Source organism: Mesoplodon densirostris, chromosome 9 (assembly GCF_025265405.1).
Source record: "Mesoplodon densirostris isolate mMesDen1 chromosome 9, mMesDen1 primary haplotype, whole genome shotgun sequence".
Lineage (NCBI taxonomy): Eukaryota > Metazoa > Chordata > Mammalia > Artiodactyla > Ziphiidae > Mesoplodon > Mesoplodon densirostris.
The window spans coordinates 41,442,551-41,459,274 of record NC_082669.1 but is presented as its reverse complement, the minus strand read 5'-3'; the positions used below and the strand labels follow the sequence as shown (position 1 = coordinate 41,459,274).

The 16,724-nt window shown below is 42.1% G+C and overlaps 1 protein-coding gene across 1 annotated transcript; it reads right to left on the bottom strand.

Moving 5' to 3' along the window:
* Positions 1-633: 633 nt before the first annotated feature.
* TWIST1 (twist family bHLH transcription factor 1) lies at positions 634-2,537 on the bottom strand. The gene is made up of 2 exons (XM_060108710.1): positions 1,788-2,537; positions 634-1,256 (listed from the first exon to the last, which is right to left on the bottom strand). Exon 1 carries the CDS (start codon positions 2,442-2,444, stop codon positions 1,830-1,832), a length of 615 nt encoding a protein of 204 aa, XP_059964693.1. The 5' UTR covers positions 2,445-2,537; the 3' UTR covers positions 634-1,256; positions 1,788-1,829.
* Positions 2,538-16,724: the final 14,187 nt, after the last annotated feature.

The window sequence follows — 16,724 nt, the reverse complement described above, 5'->3', positions numbered from 1 at the left end:
TTCTTAACTTTGGCTTGTCTTCTCAGCAAACTTGACATTAAATGTCATTCTCATTCATGAAAGAAGAGTTAAGCGAATCACTTTATAAATGGAATTCTGTCATGCCAAATTAAACTTTATTTTCTATACATTTGTATTCATTTATGTGTGTATAGATAGGTACTTTTGATAACACTTTATGCATCCCTTCACTGAAATAAACCTATTATTTAAAAATCCTCATAAAGAGTAGAAATCATGACAAAAACAAAGAGAAAACAGTGCTGAATTCATAGTGCTTATTTGCATTTAACTGTTTTACAGCTGCCTTCTCAAAATATAAGGAAGAGAGGTGAATAACTCTTAAGTTTTTGCTGTCTGGGGACCTGATAAGAGATGAAGGGGAGATGCTAAGTCCACTGAACACCCAACAGGAATAATGATAAAGCTGTCTTTCTAAATAACATGCCTGTACCTGTCAGTAACTAGTTTTGAGTTTTTCACTGCTTTGTTTATATTAGTGCTCCCTCACCCTCCTGGGTGTCTCCAGAGTTAAACAAGCAGGTTTTTACCTCCAACTTAATCCTTTAAAAATATAGACCAAACTTTAAGGTTCTGACAATTTTCAACCATATTTATTTATTGCAGAAAAATAATATACAAAGATATTTACAAAACAATCATAAAAATATGAATGCATTTAGACACCGGATCTATTTGCATTTTACCATGGGTCATCAATAAATAAATAGAATGTTGTTTTTGTATTTTAAGTTTTTTTTTCCCTCAGAGGAAGAATGAAAAAAGGAATTAACTGACTGTGATTTTGCAAGTCAGTTTGATCCCAGTATTTTTATTTCTAAAGGTGTTCTTAAAATTCCTCTGATAGTTACCATTTTAAAATGGAGAAAGTCCATAATGAAGCCTTTCCTTTCAGTGGCTGATTGGCACGACCTCTTGAGAATGCATGCATGAAAAAATAAAAATAAAAACATTCTTCGTCAAAAAAAAAAAAAAAAAAGGAACACAAACAAACTGTTCAGACTTCTATCAGAATGTAGAGGTGTGAGGATGGTGCCGCTGCCCGTCCGGGAATCACTGTCCACGGGCCTGTCTCGCTTTCTCTTTTAAAAGTGCGCCCCACGCCCTGTTTCTTTGAATTTGGATTCTGCTCTTCTAATTTCCAAGAAAACCTTTGGCATATATATTTATTTTTAATTATCCAGCTCCAGAGTCTCTAGACTGTCCATTTTCTCCTTCTCTGGAAGCAATGACATCTGCAAAAACCCAGAGGGGGGAAAGTTGGTTATTGTTTAGGTCCCTGTGGCTGTTTTCTAAGACTAGTGAGCACTGTTCTTATCACCACCACGGAGAAATTACGCTGAACAACCTGGAAGGATTTCAGCCCAAGGGCAAGAGGAAGTGGGTGGGCGGAATGGAGGAGGAGGTGGAATTTGGAAACATTTGTTTTAAGGAGAACGAAAACTTAAAGCCAAAAGAAAGGGAGGCGCTGGCAAGACTGTCCTTATCCATGACCCTCGACTCTTTCTCAGTCTTCCCTCCTGTCTGTCACGCGCACTCACGCACACGCACACCCCTCACAAGGGCGCATCCCTCTCTCCCTAGCAGGGACTAAGCTGCCTTCCAGGGACGCTCGGGAGATGGGGTGGCGGTGCCAGGTTGGGTGGGAAGGCTGAGAGGGGAGTAGGAGACGGGGAGGAAGGCGAGGCGGACAGGGAGCCGCGGCCCGGCCGTCAGTCGGTCTGCCACCTGAGCGGCGAAGGGGCGCAGAGGCGCCGGGTCCTTACCTAGGTCTCCGGCCCTGCCGAGGGGGTGGGGAGCTCCGCCTGCTAGTGGGACGCGGACATGGACCAGGCCCCCTCCATCCTCCAGACCGAGAAGGCGTAACTGAGCCGCTCGTGGGCCACATAGCTGCAGCTTGCCATCTTGGAGTCCAGCTCGTCGCTCTGTAGGACCTGGTAGAGGAAGTCGATATACCTGGCCGCCAACTTGAGGGTCTGGATCTTGCTCAGCTTGTCCGAAGGCAGCGTGGGGATGATCTTCCGCAGCGCGGCGAACGCCTCGTTCAGCGACTGAGTGCGCTGGCGCTCCCGCACATTAGCCATGACCCGCTGCGTCTGAAGCTCCTCGTAAGATTGCGGACTCCCGCCGCCGCTGCTGCTGCCGCCGCCGCCGCCGGCGCCGCCGCCGCCGCCGCCGCCGCAGCCCGCAGACTTCTTGCCGCGCTTGCCTTGGGCTGGGCTGCCAGGCTCCTCGCCGCCTCCGACGCCCCCGCCCGCGGCCCCACCGGGCCCCGCGCCGCCCCCAGCGCTGCGCCGGCTGCTGCGCCGCTTGCGCCCCCCGCGCTTGCCGCTCGGCGGCTGCTGCCGGTCCGGCTCCTCCTCGCTGTTGCTCAGGCTGTCGTCGGCCGGCGAGACTGGCGAGCTGGACACGTCCTGCATCATCTCTTGGGCGGCAACGCGCGGCCTCGCAGGCCCGGGGCAGAAGGGCGGCCCGGGGAAGAGGAGGAGAGCCTGGCGCCTCAGCCCGCCAGCTTCCCTCGCGCGCGGCGCCGGCCCGGGCGGTGCGGACCGCGGAGGAGGGAGCGGGAGGAGGGACAGGGAGGATCTCCGCGGGGAGGGCGCGCGGGGGAGGCGGGGAGGGAGGCGGGAGGGGGAGGGGACGGTGTGGATGGCCCCGAGGTCCAAAAAGAAGGCGCCCAACGGCCGCACGCACACCCGGCTCGGCCTCCTGGAAACGCTGCCGGTGCCGGCGAGCCCGCGAGGTGTCTGGGAGTTGGGCGAAAGCTGCAGACTTGGAGGCTCTTATACCTCCGTGCAGGCGGAAAGTTTGGGGGCAGCAGTGTCATTGGCCTGACGTGGGGAGGAGGGACTTTTCGAAGTTTTATAGGAAAGTTTCCGCTTTCCAGCCCCCCTTCTCCGTCCCCACCCCCGTTCCTCGGGGTCTAACAATTCGTCCTCCCAAACCATTCAAAAACGACCTGGCCCAGGCGGCCGGCCCCTCTGCCCGCCTCCTTGCTGCCCTCCCCCTTCCCTCCCCGCTACCCTCTTCCCGCGGGCGCGGGGCAATTTCCTTCCGCGCCGGAGCAAGCGGGCCGCGCCCCCGCACCCGAGCGCAGCCCGGGGAAGCGGCCGGAGGGTACCATTCCCGCCGCCTTGTCGGCCCCTCCTGGAGTGGCTGTGACAGCAGCGGCGGCAACAGCTTCTACGCAGTGGGTGAAGTCTCATCTCGCCTCAGTACCCTCTAGGTCCGTGGCGCGATTTGGGACTGCTGGGGCGGGGGGGACTGGCAAGAATACCGGCAACGGCGGAGCCCACCCGATGGTCAGGTAGACGGACCCCTCGAGTCCCAAGGGCCAAACCACCGTGGCTGGTCCTGAGGTCGTGGGCGTTTCTGAAGACGTGGCCGCGCAGGGGACTGCAGAACTGCGCCCCGGCCTATTCTCTCACCCTTCCTCGAGAAGCATCTGGGCCTTTCTGTTCCCTCCACAGTGTCTCGATCTGACGTTTCCCAACACCCAAAGGACTACACTTCCGAAGGTGCTAGAAAGAGGCAGACGTTCATTCTCCCGCGGAAGGCAGTCCTGTCCTTGGAGAAGGCAGCAGGGCCGGAGTGGGGCAACGCGGGGTCTTCGCCGCGGCCCTGATTGCCTGTGCTGCTAGCCCAAGGTGGAGTCCCTGTGGCCGTTTCATCCCCACCCCACTCCCAGATAAGGCCCTGCATTGTGACCTCTAAAGGTCGGCTCTGAGAGAGTGAGACGGGGGCTCAACATTGCCTGGACACACGGGGCTGATGGTTGCGAGAGTCCCCTTCCCCACCCCACTCCCCACTCCTAGGAGGTCCAGTGAGCCTGTTCCGCGCGCCCCAAACGCATTCCAATCGTTTGGACACTGACATTTTAAGCGTTTCTATCTAATAAGTCACAATGAAGAGCCCCGAAGAGGGTGTTAATGCAGATTCTGTCAAGTCGGAAGCAAGAAAAGTTGGCGAGCTGGAAAGGAAGGGACGCTGCCGTGGACGAGAACCCCATCTTTGCAATGCTAGACTTTTTTTTTCCCCCCCTTTTTGGAACGAGTTGGCAGAGAATAACCGTTTCATGTTCATTCTTTAAGTTGCAAAGCAAACCAGAGGTCAAACACAGTAGTTAGTTTTCGGGGCAAATTTGGGGGTGCGGAAGTTGCGTGCCCTGTGCTCGGGTACCCTGCTCAGGCCGAGGTCCGCTCACGCTCTCCACGGTTTGGACTCTAAGCCGGGAATTAACTTAGCTAAGCTTCCCTTTCTGGGCCCGACCGTGGGTCGAGGCCCACGGTGTCCAGAGGAGGAGGCGGGAGCTCAGGCGACGCGCGGGCAGGCCACGTGGCTGTGCCCCACTGAGGCTCGCAGCTTCGGTCCCGGTCCCGGAAACCCCGGGGTCTGCAGCGCCTGGGGCCGGTTGAAGGGCTCAGCCTTCCAGGGGAAGTGACAGCAAGCAGAATCCCCTCCGCGGGGGGCGAACAAGGCTAAGCTTTCATGGAAGGGGCGACCTGCAGGGTTTGTCTATCACTATTCTTACAAATATTCATAGACAATGACCACAGCGTGCCAACTTGCCTGCTTTTTGAGTCGCTGCCGTATTTTAAAATGAATGCCTGTCTGAAAATCAGATTCTACTTGACCTCCACTTAATCTTTTACAGTCAGGTCTTCTTAAAGCGCCCTCTGATAATTCACTTCTTAAAGCGCCCTCTGATAATTCACTCCTGTGATTGCATCTTCTGCCTATAGGATTTGATCTCTTGGAAGCAGTTAGAGAATAGGCAGAAATCATCTTTTTATCTTTTGTAAATCTGAATCGCAGAGTATTCCACAATTCTTATTTGCACGTCGCTGCAGGATTCTTGAAAAATGTCATCCTTTTACCTATGTCTGTGGGTTTTTTTTTAAAGATCAATCTCAAATCTTTATTTTGTTTTGTTTTTTTTCCCTTCAGCTGAATACTCAAAAATAAAGAGATCAAATAATTGGACTCTTTCCTTTGTGACTATGGGTAAGCAAGACAGGAAAGTGTGGGCAAAGTGTAAAGGAAACCTTACCTGCCCAAGGGGAATTGGAGTTGGGGGCGGGGGTTCGAGGATGGAAATCGGGACGGAGACGCTGGAGGAGAAACCGAGTCCACAACAGCGCAGCAGCCATTAGTTAGCCCGACTTGCAAAGTCATCAATCTCTAAGACTAGTTCTGTTTAAAGTGAGCCCAGCCCTTCTCTGGGCACTCAACTTCTAGGGGATAAAGAGCTCCCGGTCACTGAATACAGGGATCCCCAGGAGTGAGGCGATGCTATGGATGCAAGAATGCTTAAAACAGGGTTTTAAATGAACTAAGCAGAACTACCCCGGGCACGGAATCTTCTTGATGGAGTCACAATGAATGACTTTAGTTCTGAGGGAAAAAAATGTCTCTTGTACTCTTCGAAGGAGTGGAAAATGAGGATGAGGGGTTTTGAGTATTCAAAAGTCAGTATTGAAGCAGAAGGTTGTAGCTTGCCAAATGAATTACCTCTCAAAACATCTGAGGCTTGATGCTCCCTACTTTGCAAACTTCAACATTTCCTGGCCTGATTGTCCCATCTGTATTCTACCTAACATTTTATGTAACAAATTTCTTATCCACACTTGCTGGGGCAAGAATAAAGGCAAACTCTCCTTTTAATGTGCTGAAGAGCCAAGTATAATTCTTGATATTTTGTATATGCAATGATAATGGCACCTTCCACAATATTTGGTTTAACATATGAAAGCTTACTTAGTTCTAAAATCCTAATTTCAGGCTCTTTAAAAGGGGTCTTAGGAATTTTCCTTTGGGGCTGACCTCAGCCTGACTTAAAGGACGTCAGTGGAAGACTACCTTCTTTGGGAATACTGGATTCATTGGAATTAAATCATTTCATCTACTTCTAAAATAAATGCCCTAAAAAATTAACTGAAAACAAAACAGCTTTCTTTTGCACTTGGATAATTCAAAACGAGCTTTGTTTTCAAACTGCAAACTTGGCATGTTCACAGTCCTTCCTGAGGAATGTGTGCTGTGTTAAAATATGAAAAAAAGAATACTGTTAGAAATAACAGAGTTAGGAATCTCATACTCAGCATATGCAAAAAAGTATGTACATATCTGTATTCCTACAGTATGAATAGGCACTGGCATTCTCCTAGCAACATTTATAAATACTTTTAGAGAAGGAGAAGAAACACATACACTATAGAATGTTAGCAAGCTGGTACATTTTGGAGTTGGGATTTGCACAAAAGGCGAGCACTTGAATCTGTTCCTACTGTTTCTCCTCAGTTTTTGGATGACTTACCACCTGTTTATTGGCTTAAAGTTCTGCGAAATAATTTCTCTGGATTGCATGAATGAAGCACAGGAACATTCACACAGAAGGGGGCGCAGATTGGAAAAGGCTGCATTTGAGTGCATCTCAGTTGAGATTGTACATGTTAGATTTCATCTTGTTTTGAACACTTCACAGGGATTGCTTAATTTGATATTTAAATGAGAGAATTTTATCAAAGTGGAATATAAAATTTTTGTCAGCAGGAGTGACTTGGATAACTCTATATGAAAGCAGATTCTTTTTCAGTGACACAGGTAGCTTTAAGGATGTTTGTGCACCTTGCCCTAAAGAGGTCATTCTCCTCCTCTTTTAATGATAGTTTAATTCATGAATTTAACTGATTCTACCTTTCTCTTTTTGAATTTCTTTAAGAATAGGGATCTAAACTTATGAAATTTGAAGCTTTCAATCCAGAAATAAAATGAAAAGTATAAAGCACAAGAACTTGAGTTGCCAAGAGCACCTCAAATCAGCAAATCGAATTTGCAAATAAATATTAATCTTTAAAGTATCTGGCATTCTGCAGTAAAAATTAGGATGGGATTAGGAGACATAATATGCCAAACTTGTAGGGAGAGAAGAATCAGAGTGTGGAAAAGTATAAAGTCTTCAAGAGTCTCCCCCCCACCCCCTTTATTACCTTATTGGGTATGCATGCTAGAAAGTTTGTGTCCCAGCTTTGCTGCCACTTAACCTTGTTGAAATATGCTCTCACTTATATCAGAGTTACCGGAATGACTGGAGAAATAATGTAAGAAATACACAGTTATTCATAGAGGCTTTTTATCATGGCCACAATTTTCCTACATAGTAATCATTTTTTCTCTTCTTTTTAATCATCTGATGATCAAGCAATTTAAATATAAGTTGAATGATTTACATTCTGTATTTTTCCAGCTAAAGTTCCCTTTCTGATTACTCTCAGCTTTCATCTCTCTTCACTTCAAGGGATTTCCTTTTTTCACAAGTGGCTTTTCCTGAAGCCTTAAATCCTATTTCCATTGTTTGGATTGATTCTTCCTGCAAAAACATGTTGTTTTTGCCAGTGACCACAAGAGGACACAATTTCCCAGAGAACTTTGTTGAAAAAGACACAGAAGAGGAAAACTAACAAAATAGCAAAAATACTACACAATGAATGAATGTCGTTTGGGGAATGTCTATTTGATTTATGTTACTTTTATTAATTTTTAAAAACATAAAAATTGGCATTCAGGTTTTAGATTTTTTGGAAGGCTTTATCTTTTTTCTTTATTGTAGAGCATACATGAAAAGCATACATTTAAGAAAATACCTTTTTAACAGAAAATATTTATTTTACATTAACAAATTTTTTTTACAAAACAGCATTTTGTTCAAAGGAAAAAAATTCTTTTTATATTAGCAAATTCTGTACAAAACTCTCAGTGACCTGGAATTCTACTATTTATATTTTAGAGCCATGTTTGACAATGAAAAACAATTTAAAAAATATACTGCTATTCCAAAATGCCTTTGAAAGTTTGAGTTTTCTGCCTGGGCACTTGGGATGTCTTTACATGAAAAATTACATGGAAATCGTTTTATGGTCTGTCAATTATATAAGAACTAAAATTATTTTTCCAAGATATGGCAAAATAGGATATTTTTAACGTATTGACTCTTAACACTTCCCCAGAATTATGATATACGATGTTTGATTTAAGATCACCTTCCTCTTTCTTACTACTTTTTCTCAAAAAAAGTTTTCAGAGTATTTGATTACTTTATAAATTAAGGTAAATTAAAGTAAATTATGTTTTGATATTTATCTGGAAGAATTTTTTAGTTCTGGTGGGGTGCCATGACAACCAGGCTGGGAAATCCCTGCTTCAGTTAGAACTCAATGCTTTTGCTTTGCATTTGTGTCTCTTTGCAGATACATTTCTAATCACATTCTCTGAGACCCTGCTGGAGGGACTGAGGAATGGGCCAAAAGACCTGGAAAAAGAAGAAGAAAAAACAAGAGAGAAGGAACAGTAAAAATAAGGAGATCAAGAGAGAAAGAGCAGAGTGTGCAGAGAGGTGAAAGAGGTAGCTGGACCAAGTGAGGAAGACTGATATGGAAAAAGAGAGAATGAGGCTTAGAAGGTAGGGGGAATAAAAGGCTTAAATGACAAGAGAAAGAAAGAAATTAATGCACTTAGTGGGAAATAGAAAAGCACTGGGATTATTGGCCTCAGTTTCTGCTCAAAGAGACCATTGCAAGTGGTTGCCTGTCCCTTGGTATAGGCATTTAGTTTTTTTTTTCTTTATACAGCAGGTTCTTATTAGTTATCTATTTTATACATATTAGTGTATATATGTCAATCCCAATCTCCCAATTCATCCCACCCCCACCCCCACCAGCAGGTTTCCCCCCTTGGTGTCCATACGTTTGTTCTCTACATCTGTGTCTCTATTTCTGCCTTGCAAACCAGTTCATGTGTACTATTTTTCTAGATTCCACATATATGTGTTAATATACCAAATTTGTTTTTCTCTTTCTGACTTACTTCACTCTGTATGACAGTCTCTAGGTCCATTCACGTCTCTACAAATGACCCAATTTCATTCCTTTTTATGGCTGAGTAATATTCCATTGTATAAATATACCTCATCTTCTTTATCCATTCGTCTGTCGATGGGCATTTAGGTTGCTTCCATGACCTGGCTATTGTAAATAGTGTTGCAATGAACATTGGGATGCATGTGTCTTTTTAAATTATGGTTTTCTCTGGGTATATGCCCAGTAGTGGGATTGCTGGGTCATATGGTAATTTTATTTTTAGTTTTCTAAGGAACTTCCATACTGTTCTCCATAGTGGCTATATCAATTTACATTCCCACCAACAATGCAAGAGGGTTCCCTTTTCTCCACACCCTCTCCAGCATTTGTTGTTTGTAGATTTTCTGATGATGCCCATTCTAACTGGTGTGAGGTGATACCTCATTGTAGTTTTGATTTGCATTTCTCTAATAATTAGGGATGTTGAGCAGCTTTTCACGTGCTTCTTGCCCATCGGTATGTCTTCTTTGGAGAAATGTCTATTTAGGTCTTCTGCCCATTTTTGGATTGGGTTGTTTGTTTTTTTAATATTGAGCTGCATGAGCTGTTTATATATTTTGGAGATTAATCCCTTGTCCGTTGATTCATTTGCAAATATTTTCTCCCATTGTGAGGGGTGTCTTTTCGTCTTGTTTGTAGTTTGCTTTGCAGAAGATTTTAAGTTTCATTAGATCCCATTTGTTTATTTTTGTTTTTATTTCCATTTCTCTAGCAGGTAGATCAAAAAAGATCTTGATGTGATTTATGTCAAAGAGTGTTCTTCCTATGTTTTCCTCTAAGAGTTATAGTGTCTGGTCTTACATTAAGGTCTCTAATCCATTTTGAGTTTATTTTTGTGTATGGTGTTAGGGAGTGTTCTAATTTCATTCTTTTACATGTAGCTGTCCAGTTTTCCCACCACCACTTATTGAACAGACTGTCTTTTCTCCATTGTATATCCTTGCCTCCTTTGTCATAGATTAGTTGATCATAGGTGCATGGGTTTATCTCTGGGCTTTCTATACTGTACCATTGATCTTTATCTCTGTTTTTGTGCCAGTACCATATTGTCTTGATTACTGTAGCTTTGTAGTATAGTCTGAAGTCAGGGAGCCTGATTCCTCTAGCTCCCTTTTTTTCCCTCAAGATTGCTTTGGCTATTTGGGGTCTTTTGTGTCTACATACAAATTTTAAGGTTTTTTGTTCTAGTTCTGTAAAAAATGCCATTGGTAATTTGATAGGGATTGCACTGAGTCTGTAGTTTGCTTTGGGTAGTATAGTCATTTTCACAATACTGATTCTTCCAATCCTAGAATATGGTATATCTCTCCATCTGTTTGTGTCATCTTTGATTTCTTTCAACAGTGTCTTACAGTTTTCTGAGTACAGGTCTTTTACCTCCTTAGGTAGGTTTATTCCTAAGTATTTTATTCTTTTTGCTGCAACAGTGAATGGGATTTTTTCCCTAATTTCTCTTTCTGAACTTTCGTTATTAGTGTATAGGAATGCAAAAGATTTCTGTGCATTAATTTTTTATCCTGAAACTTTACCAAATTCATTGATTAGCTCTAGTAGCTTTCTTTAGGATTCTCTATATATAGTATCATGTCATCTGCAAACAGTGACAGTTTTACTTCTTCTTTTCCAATTTGTATTTCTTTTATTTCTTTTTCTTCTCTGAGTGCCATGGCTAGGACTTCCAGAACTATGTTGAATAATAGTGGCGAGAGTGGACATCCTTGTCTTGTTCCTGATCTTAGAGGAAATGCTTTCAGTTTTTCACCATTGAGAATGATGTTTGCTGTGGCTTTGTTGTATATGGCCTTCTTTATGTTGAGGTAGGTTCCATGTATGATGGGTGTTGAATTTTGTCAGATGCTTTTTCTGCACCTACTGAGATGATCATATGTTTTTTCTTCTTCAGTTTGTTAATATGGTGTATCATATTGATTGATTTGCATATATTGAAGAATACTTGCATCCTTGGGATAAATCCCACTTGATCATGGTGTATGATCCTTTTAATGTGTTGTTGGATTCTATTTTTTTTTTTTGCCTTATAACAAATTTAATCAGTTATACATATACATATGTTCCCATATCCCCTCCCTTTTGCGTCTCCCTCCCACCCTCCCTATCCCAACCCTCCAGGCGGTCACAAAGCACCCAGCTGATCTCCCTGTGCTATGCGGCTGCTTCCCACTAGCTATCTACCTTACATTTGGTAGTGTATATATGTCCATGCCGCTCTTTCACTTTGTCACAGCTTACCCTTCCCCCTCCCCATATCCTCAAGTCCATTCTCTAGTAGGTCTGTGTCTTTATTCCTGTCTTACCCCTATGTTCTTCATGACATTTTTTTTCTTAAATTCCATATATATGTGTCAGCATACAGTATTTGTCTTTCTCTTTCTGACTTACTTCACTCTGTATGACAGACTCTAGGTCCATCCACCTCATTACAAATAGCTCAATTTCATTTCTTTTTATGGCTGAGTAATATTCCATTGTATATATGTGCCACATCTTCTTTACCCATTCATCTGATGATGGACACTTAGGTTGTTTCCATCTCCGGGCTACTGTAAATAGGGCTGCTATGAACATTTTGGTACATGACTCTTTTTGAATTATGGTTTTCTCAGGGTATATGCCCAGTAGTGGGATTGCTGGGTCATATGGTAGCTCTATTTGTAGTTTTTTAAGGAACCTCCATACCATTCTCCATAGTGGCTGTACCAATTCACATTCCCACCAGCAGTGCAAGAGTGTTCCTTTTTTTCCACACCCTCTCCAGCATTTATTGTTTCTAGATTTTTTGATGATGGCCATTCTGACTGGTGTGAGATGATATCTCATTGTAGTTTTGATTTGCATTTCTCTAATGAGTAAAGATGTTGAGCATCCTTTCATGTGTTTGTTGGCAGTCTGTATATCTTCTGTGGAGAAATGTCTATTTAGGTCTTCTGCCCATTTTTGGATTGGGTTGTTTGTTTTTTTGTTATTGAGCTGCATGAGCTGCTTATAAATTTTGGAGATTAATCCTTTGTCAGTTGCTTCATTTGCAAATATTTTCTCCCATTCTGAGGGTTGTCTTTTGGTCTTGTTTATGGTTTCCTTTGCTGTGCAAAAGCTTTTAAGTTTCATTAGGTCCCATGTGTTTATTTTTGTCTTTATTTCCATTTCTCTAGGAGGTGGGTCAAAAAGGATCTTGCTGTGATTTATGTCACAGAGTGTTCTGCTGTTGTTGGATTCTGTATGCTAGTATTTTGTTGAGGATTTTTGCATCTATATTCATCAGTGACATTGATCTGTACTTTTCTTTTTTGTAGTATCTTTGTCTGGTTTTGGTATCAGGGTGATGGTAGCCTCGTTGAATGAGTTTGGGAGTGTTCCTTCCTCTTCAATTTTTTGGAAGAGTTTGACAAATATGGGTATTATCTCTTCTCTAAATGTTTGATAGAATTCACCTGTGAAGCCATCTGGTCCTGGACATTTGTTTGTTGGAAGATTTTTAATCACAGTTTCAATTTCATTACTTGTGATTGGTCTGTTCATATTTTCTATTTCTTCCTGGTTCAGTCTTGGAAGCCTATACCTTTCTAAGAATTTGTCCATGTATTCCAGGTTGTCCATTTTATTGGCACAGAGTTGCTTGTAGTAGTCTCTTAGGATGCTTTGTATTTCTGCGGTGCTCATTGTAACTTTTCCTTTTTCATTTCTAATTTTATTGAGTCCACTCCCTCTTTTTCTGGATGAGTCTGGCTAAAGGTTTATCAATTTTGTTTATCTTCTCAAAGAACCAGCTTTTAGTTTTATTGATCTTTGCTCTTGTTTTCTTTGTTTCTATTTCTTTTATTTCTGCTCTGAGCTTTATGATTTCTTTCCTTGTACTAACTTTGGGTTTTGCTTGTTCTTCTTTCTTTAGTTTCTTTAGGTGTAAGTTAGATTGTTTATTTGAGATTTTTCTTGTTTCTTGAGGTAGGATTGTATTGCTATAAACTTCCCTCTTAGAACTGCTTTTGCTGCATCCCATAGGTTTTGGATCATCATGTTTCATTGTCATTTGTCTCCAGGTATTTTTTGATTTCCTCTTTGATTTCTTCAGTGACCTCTTGGTTATTTACTAACGTATTGTTTAGCCTCCATGTGTTTGTGTTTTTTACGTTTTCTTCCCCCTGTAATATATTTCTAGTCTCATAGTGTGGTGGGTGGAAAAGACGCTTGATATGATTTCAGTTTTCTTAAATTTACTGAGGCTTGATTTGTGACCCGAGGTGTGATCTATCCTGGAGAATGTTCCATGTGTTCTTGAGAAGAAAGCGTAATCTGCTGTTTTCAGATGGAATGTTCTATAAATATCAATTAAATCTATTTGGTCTATTGTTTCATTTAAAGCTTTTTTTTCCTTATTAATTTTCTGTCTGGATGATCTGTCCATTGGTGTAAGTGAGGTGTTAAAGTCCCCCACTATTATTATATTACTGTTGATTTCCTCTTTTATAGCAGTTAGCATTTGCCCTAGGTATTGAGGTGCTCCTATGTTGGGTGCATATATATTTATAATTGTTACCTCTTCTTCTTGGATGGATCCCTTCATCACTATGTAGTGTCCTTCCTTGTATCTTGTAACATTGTTTAAAGTCTATTTTATCTGATATGAGTATTGCTACTCCACCTTTCTTTTGATTTCCAGTTGCATGGAATATCTTTTTCCATCCCCTCACTTTCAGTCTGTATGTGTCCCTAGGTCTGAAGTGGGTCTCTTGTAGACAGCATATAGATGGGTCTTGTTTTTGTATCCATTCAGAGAGCCTGTGTCTTTTGGTTGGAGCATTTAATCCATTCATGTTTAAGGTAATTATTGATATGTATGTTCCTATTACCATTTTCTTAATTCTTTTGGGTTTGTTTTTGTAGGTCCTTTTCTTCTCTCGTGTTTCCCACTTAGAGAAGTTCCTTTAGCATTTGTTGTAGAGCTGGTTTGGTGCTGAATTCTCTTAGCTTTTGCTTTTCTGTAAAGCTTTTGATTTCTCCATCGAATCTGAATGAGATCCTTGCTGGGTAGAGTAATCTTGGTTGTAGGTTCTTCCCTTTCATCACTTTAAATATGTTATGCCACTCCCTTCTGGCTTGTAGAGTTTCTGCTGAGAAATCAGCTGTTAACCTTTTGTGAGTTCCCTTGTATGTTATTTGTTGTTTTTCCCTTGTTGCTTTTAACAATTTTTCTTTGTCTTATTTTTTGTCAGTTTGATTACTATGTGTCTCAGCATGTTTCTCCTTGGGTTTATCCTGTCTGGGACTCTCTGCGCTTCCTGAACTTGGGTGGCTATTTCCTTTCCCATGTTAGGGCAGTTTTCGACTATAATCTCTTCAAATATTTTCTTGGGTCCTTTCTCTCTCTTTTCTTCTGGGACCCCTATAATGTGAATGTTGGTGCGTTTAATGTTGTCCCAGAGGTCTCTTAGGCTGTCTTCATTTCTTCTCATTCTTTTTTCTTTATTCTGTTCCATGGCAGTGATTTCCACTATTCTGTCTTCCAGGTCACTTATCCTTTCTTCTGCCTCAGTTATTCTGCTATTGATTCCTTCTAGTGTATTTTTCATTTCAGTTATTGTATTGTTCATCTCTGTTTGTTCTTTAATTCTTCTAGGTCTTTGTTAAACATTTTGGGCATCTTCTCGATCTTTGCCTCCATTCTTTTTCTGAGGTCCTGGATCATCTTCATTATCATTACTCTGAATTCTTTTTCTGGAAAGTTGTCTCTCTCCACTTCATTTAGTTGTTTTTCTGGGGTTTTATCTTCTTCCTTCATCTGGTACACAGTCTTCTGCCTCTTTATTTTGTCTATCTTTCTGTGAATGTGGTTTTCGTTCCACAGGCTGCAGGATTGTACTTCTTCTTGCTTCTCCTGTCTGCCCTCTGGTATATGAGGCTATCTAAGAGGCTTGTGCAAGCTTCCTGTTGGGAGGGACTGGTGGTGGGTAGAGCTGGGTGTTGCTCTGTATAGGCATTTAGTTTAAAAAATCCCTGTCATTTTCACCGAATCATAACAAAATGTAAGGAACAAGGTGGAGGGCCAGGAAACTTTTAATTAAAGTTGATCTTTATCTAATAGTTATTTAGAATTATAGTCAAGATAGTAACATATTGTGATCACTGGATCTCAAGGTGGCGGCAGGAAGATGTTTGGGGGAATATTGATGCTGTTATTCCATGAAAAATATTGGATTTCAGAAATCTTATGTGGTTGCTAAGGCTCCTAGCTCATTGTTTGTTTTCCATTTGACCTCCACGATGAATATCAAACTGGGTGTTTTTCCCTGTAGTTATCTAGGATCAATGCCTTTGCTCTCCCCACCTCAGATACCTCAGGGAAAGATATAGCAGTAAGTGATGAGTCTTATTTTCACTCACCACTGCTCAAGACCTTGAGAAATTATAAGGTTCTGGTTCTGCCTAATGATCCATTCAGGAGACCTGAATTCTGGTTTCAACTGGCCCTAGTTACTTGCAACACATTTATTGATTCTCTTGTAAATGAACAAAAATGCATCAAATTCTCTAATTATTTTAGGTGCCCTGAATTAGAAGATTTAGTCTCTAACATCAAGGATGTCACATTCTAATGAGAAATAAAACAGGACCATATTGGATGTCACCAAACGGAGCCTATTTAAGACCTCATAGATATGGGTGCTTCATGAATATGGGGTTCCCTAAGAGCTTCATGCTTACATAGTCTTTCTGTCCCTTCCTACTTACTTTAGTGATGTCTGAGAAGTCTCTCAGGTTATTTGTGATAGTTAATATTATCAATTCTCCTTGTTGGTCTTACTCTATTTAGCAGAATTGGGTATTCATAAGTAACGCAGCAAGCATAATTGCAGTTTTCCTGAAATGCATTTTATCTCAGCTTTAGTCTTGAAGGATAACTACGGGTGAACCAGGAGAGTAGAAAGGGTAGGAGGAAAGAGAGACACTGGCAGGGGCATGGGCAAAACATGGAGGCATGAGCATGCATGGCCTTTTCAGGGACCTGTAAAGAGTTTTGTATGGTTGGAGGTAGAATGGGTGTGGCAGCAGCCAGAAATGATACAAAGTTTAGCTCACAGTAACACTGTGTGCTATGCTAAGGAATTTGGGTGTTATGCTAAATGCAACCAAAACTGAAGAATGTTAAGCAGGGAAAGGACATGATCAGATGTATATTTTAGATGTGTATTTTGGTCTGTGGACAGACAGTGCAGGGAATGTGATTAGATTTAGGAAGTCCTTGCAATAACCTACCATGTACACAATATAAATAACATTGTTTTACTTATGAGAACTTACACCATTGTAGTATCTATGGGGATATGGACAGGCTAATATAAAGCTGAGAGAAAATGACTGGATTTAGGGAGATTTGGAGGCATCAGTTTCCTCATCTGTAAAATTAAGTAATTGGATAGATAATTTGAAAAAGTTGAAACATGTAGAAAGGATTTTATAAATGATCTTGTCTGACTAGTCAGTTTTATAGATGAAGTTTTCTCTATGACTGCTTATAACTCTAAGTATCTGGAAACTGAAAGCATTTTCCAACGTGATGAGAATGAGTTTCCTTCTAGTTCTGGAAACCACTTGTGGCCAGCTGTGGTCCTAAACTGTTGTGCCAAAAATGAGTAAAAGAGGCGGTGAAGTGGTTCAGGGAGGTCAGAAGGGGCTGCCTCCAAACACCACCTTCTACTTCCCATAGTCATGCTTTAAATTGATCGCTGGTTACTCATTAAGTTGGGGCCTGGCATTGTCCTCTCCAGGCTCCTC

Bases quoted from the DNA above. Each gene is read 5' to 3' on its own strand.
- TWIST1 (XM_060108710.1), bottom strand. From the start codon at position 2,444: ATGATGCAGGACGTGTCCAGCTCGCCAGTCTCGCCGGCCGACGACAGC.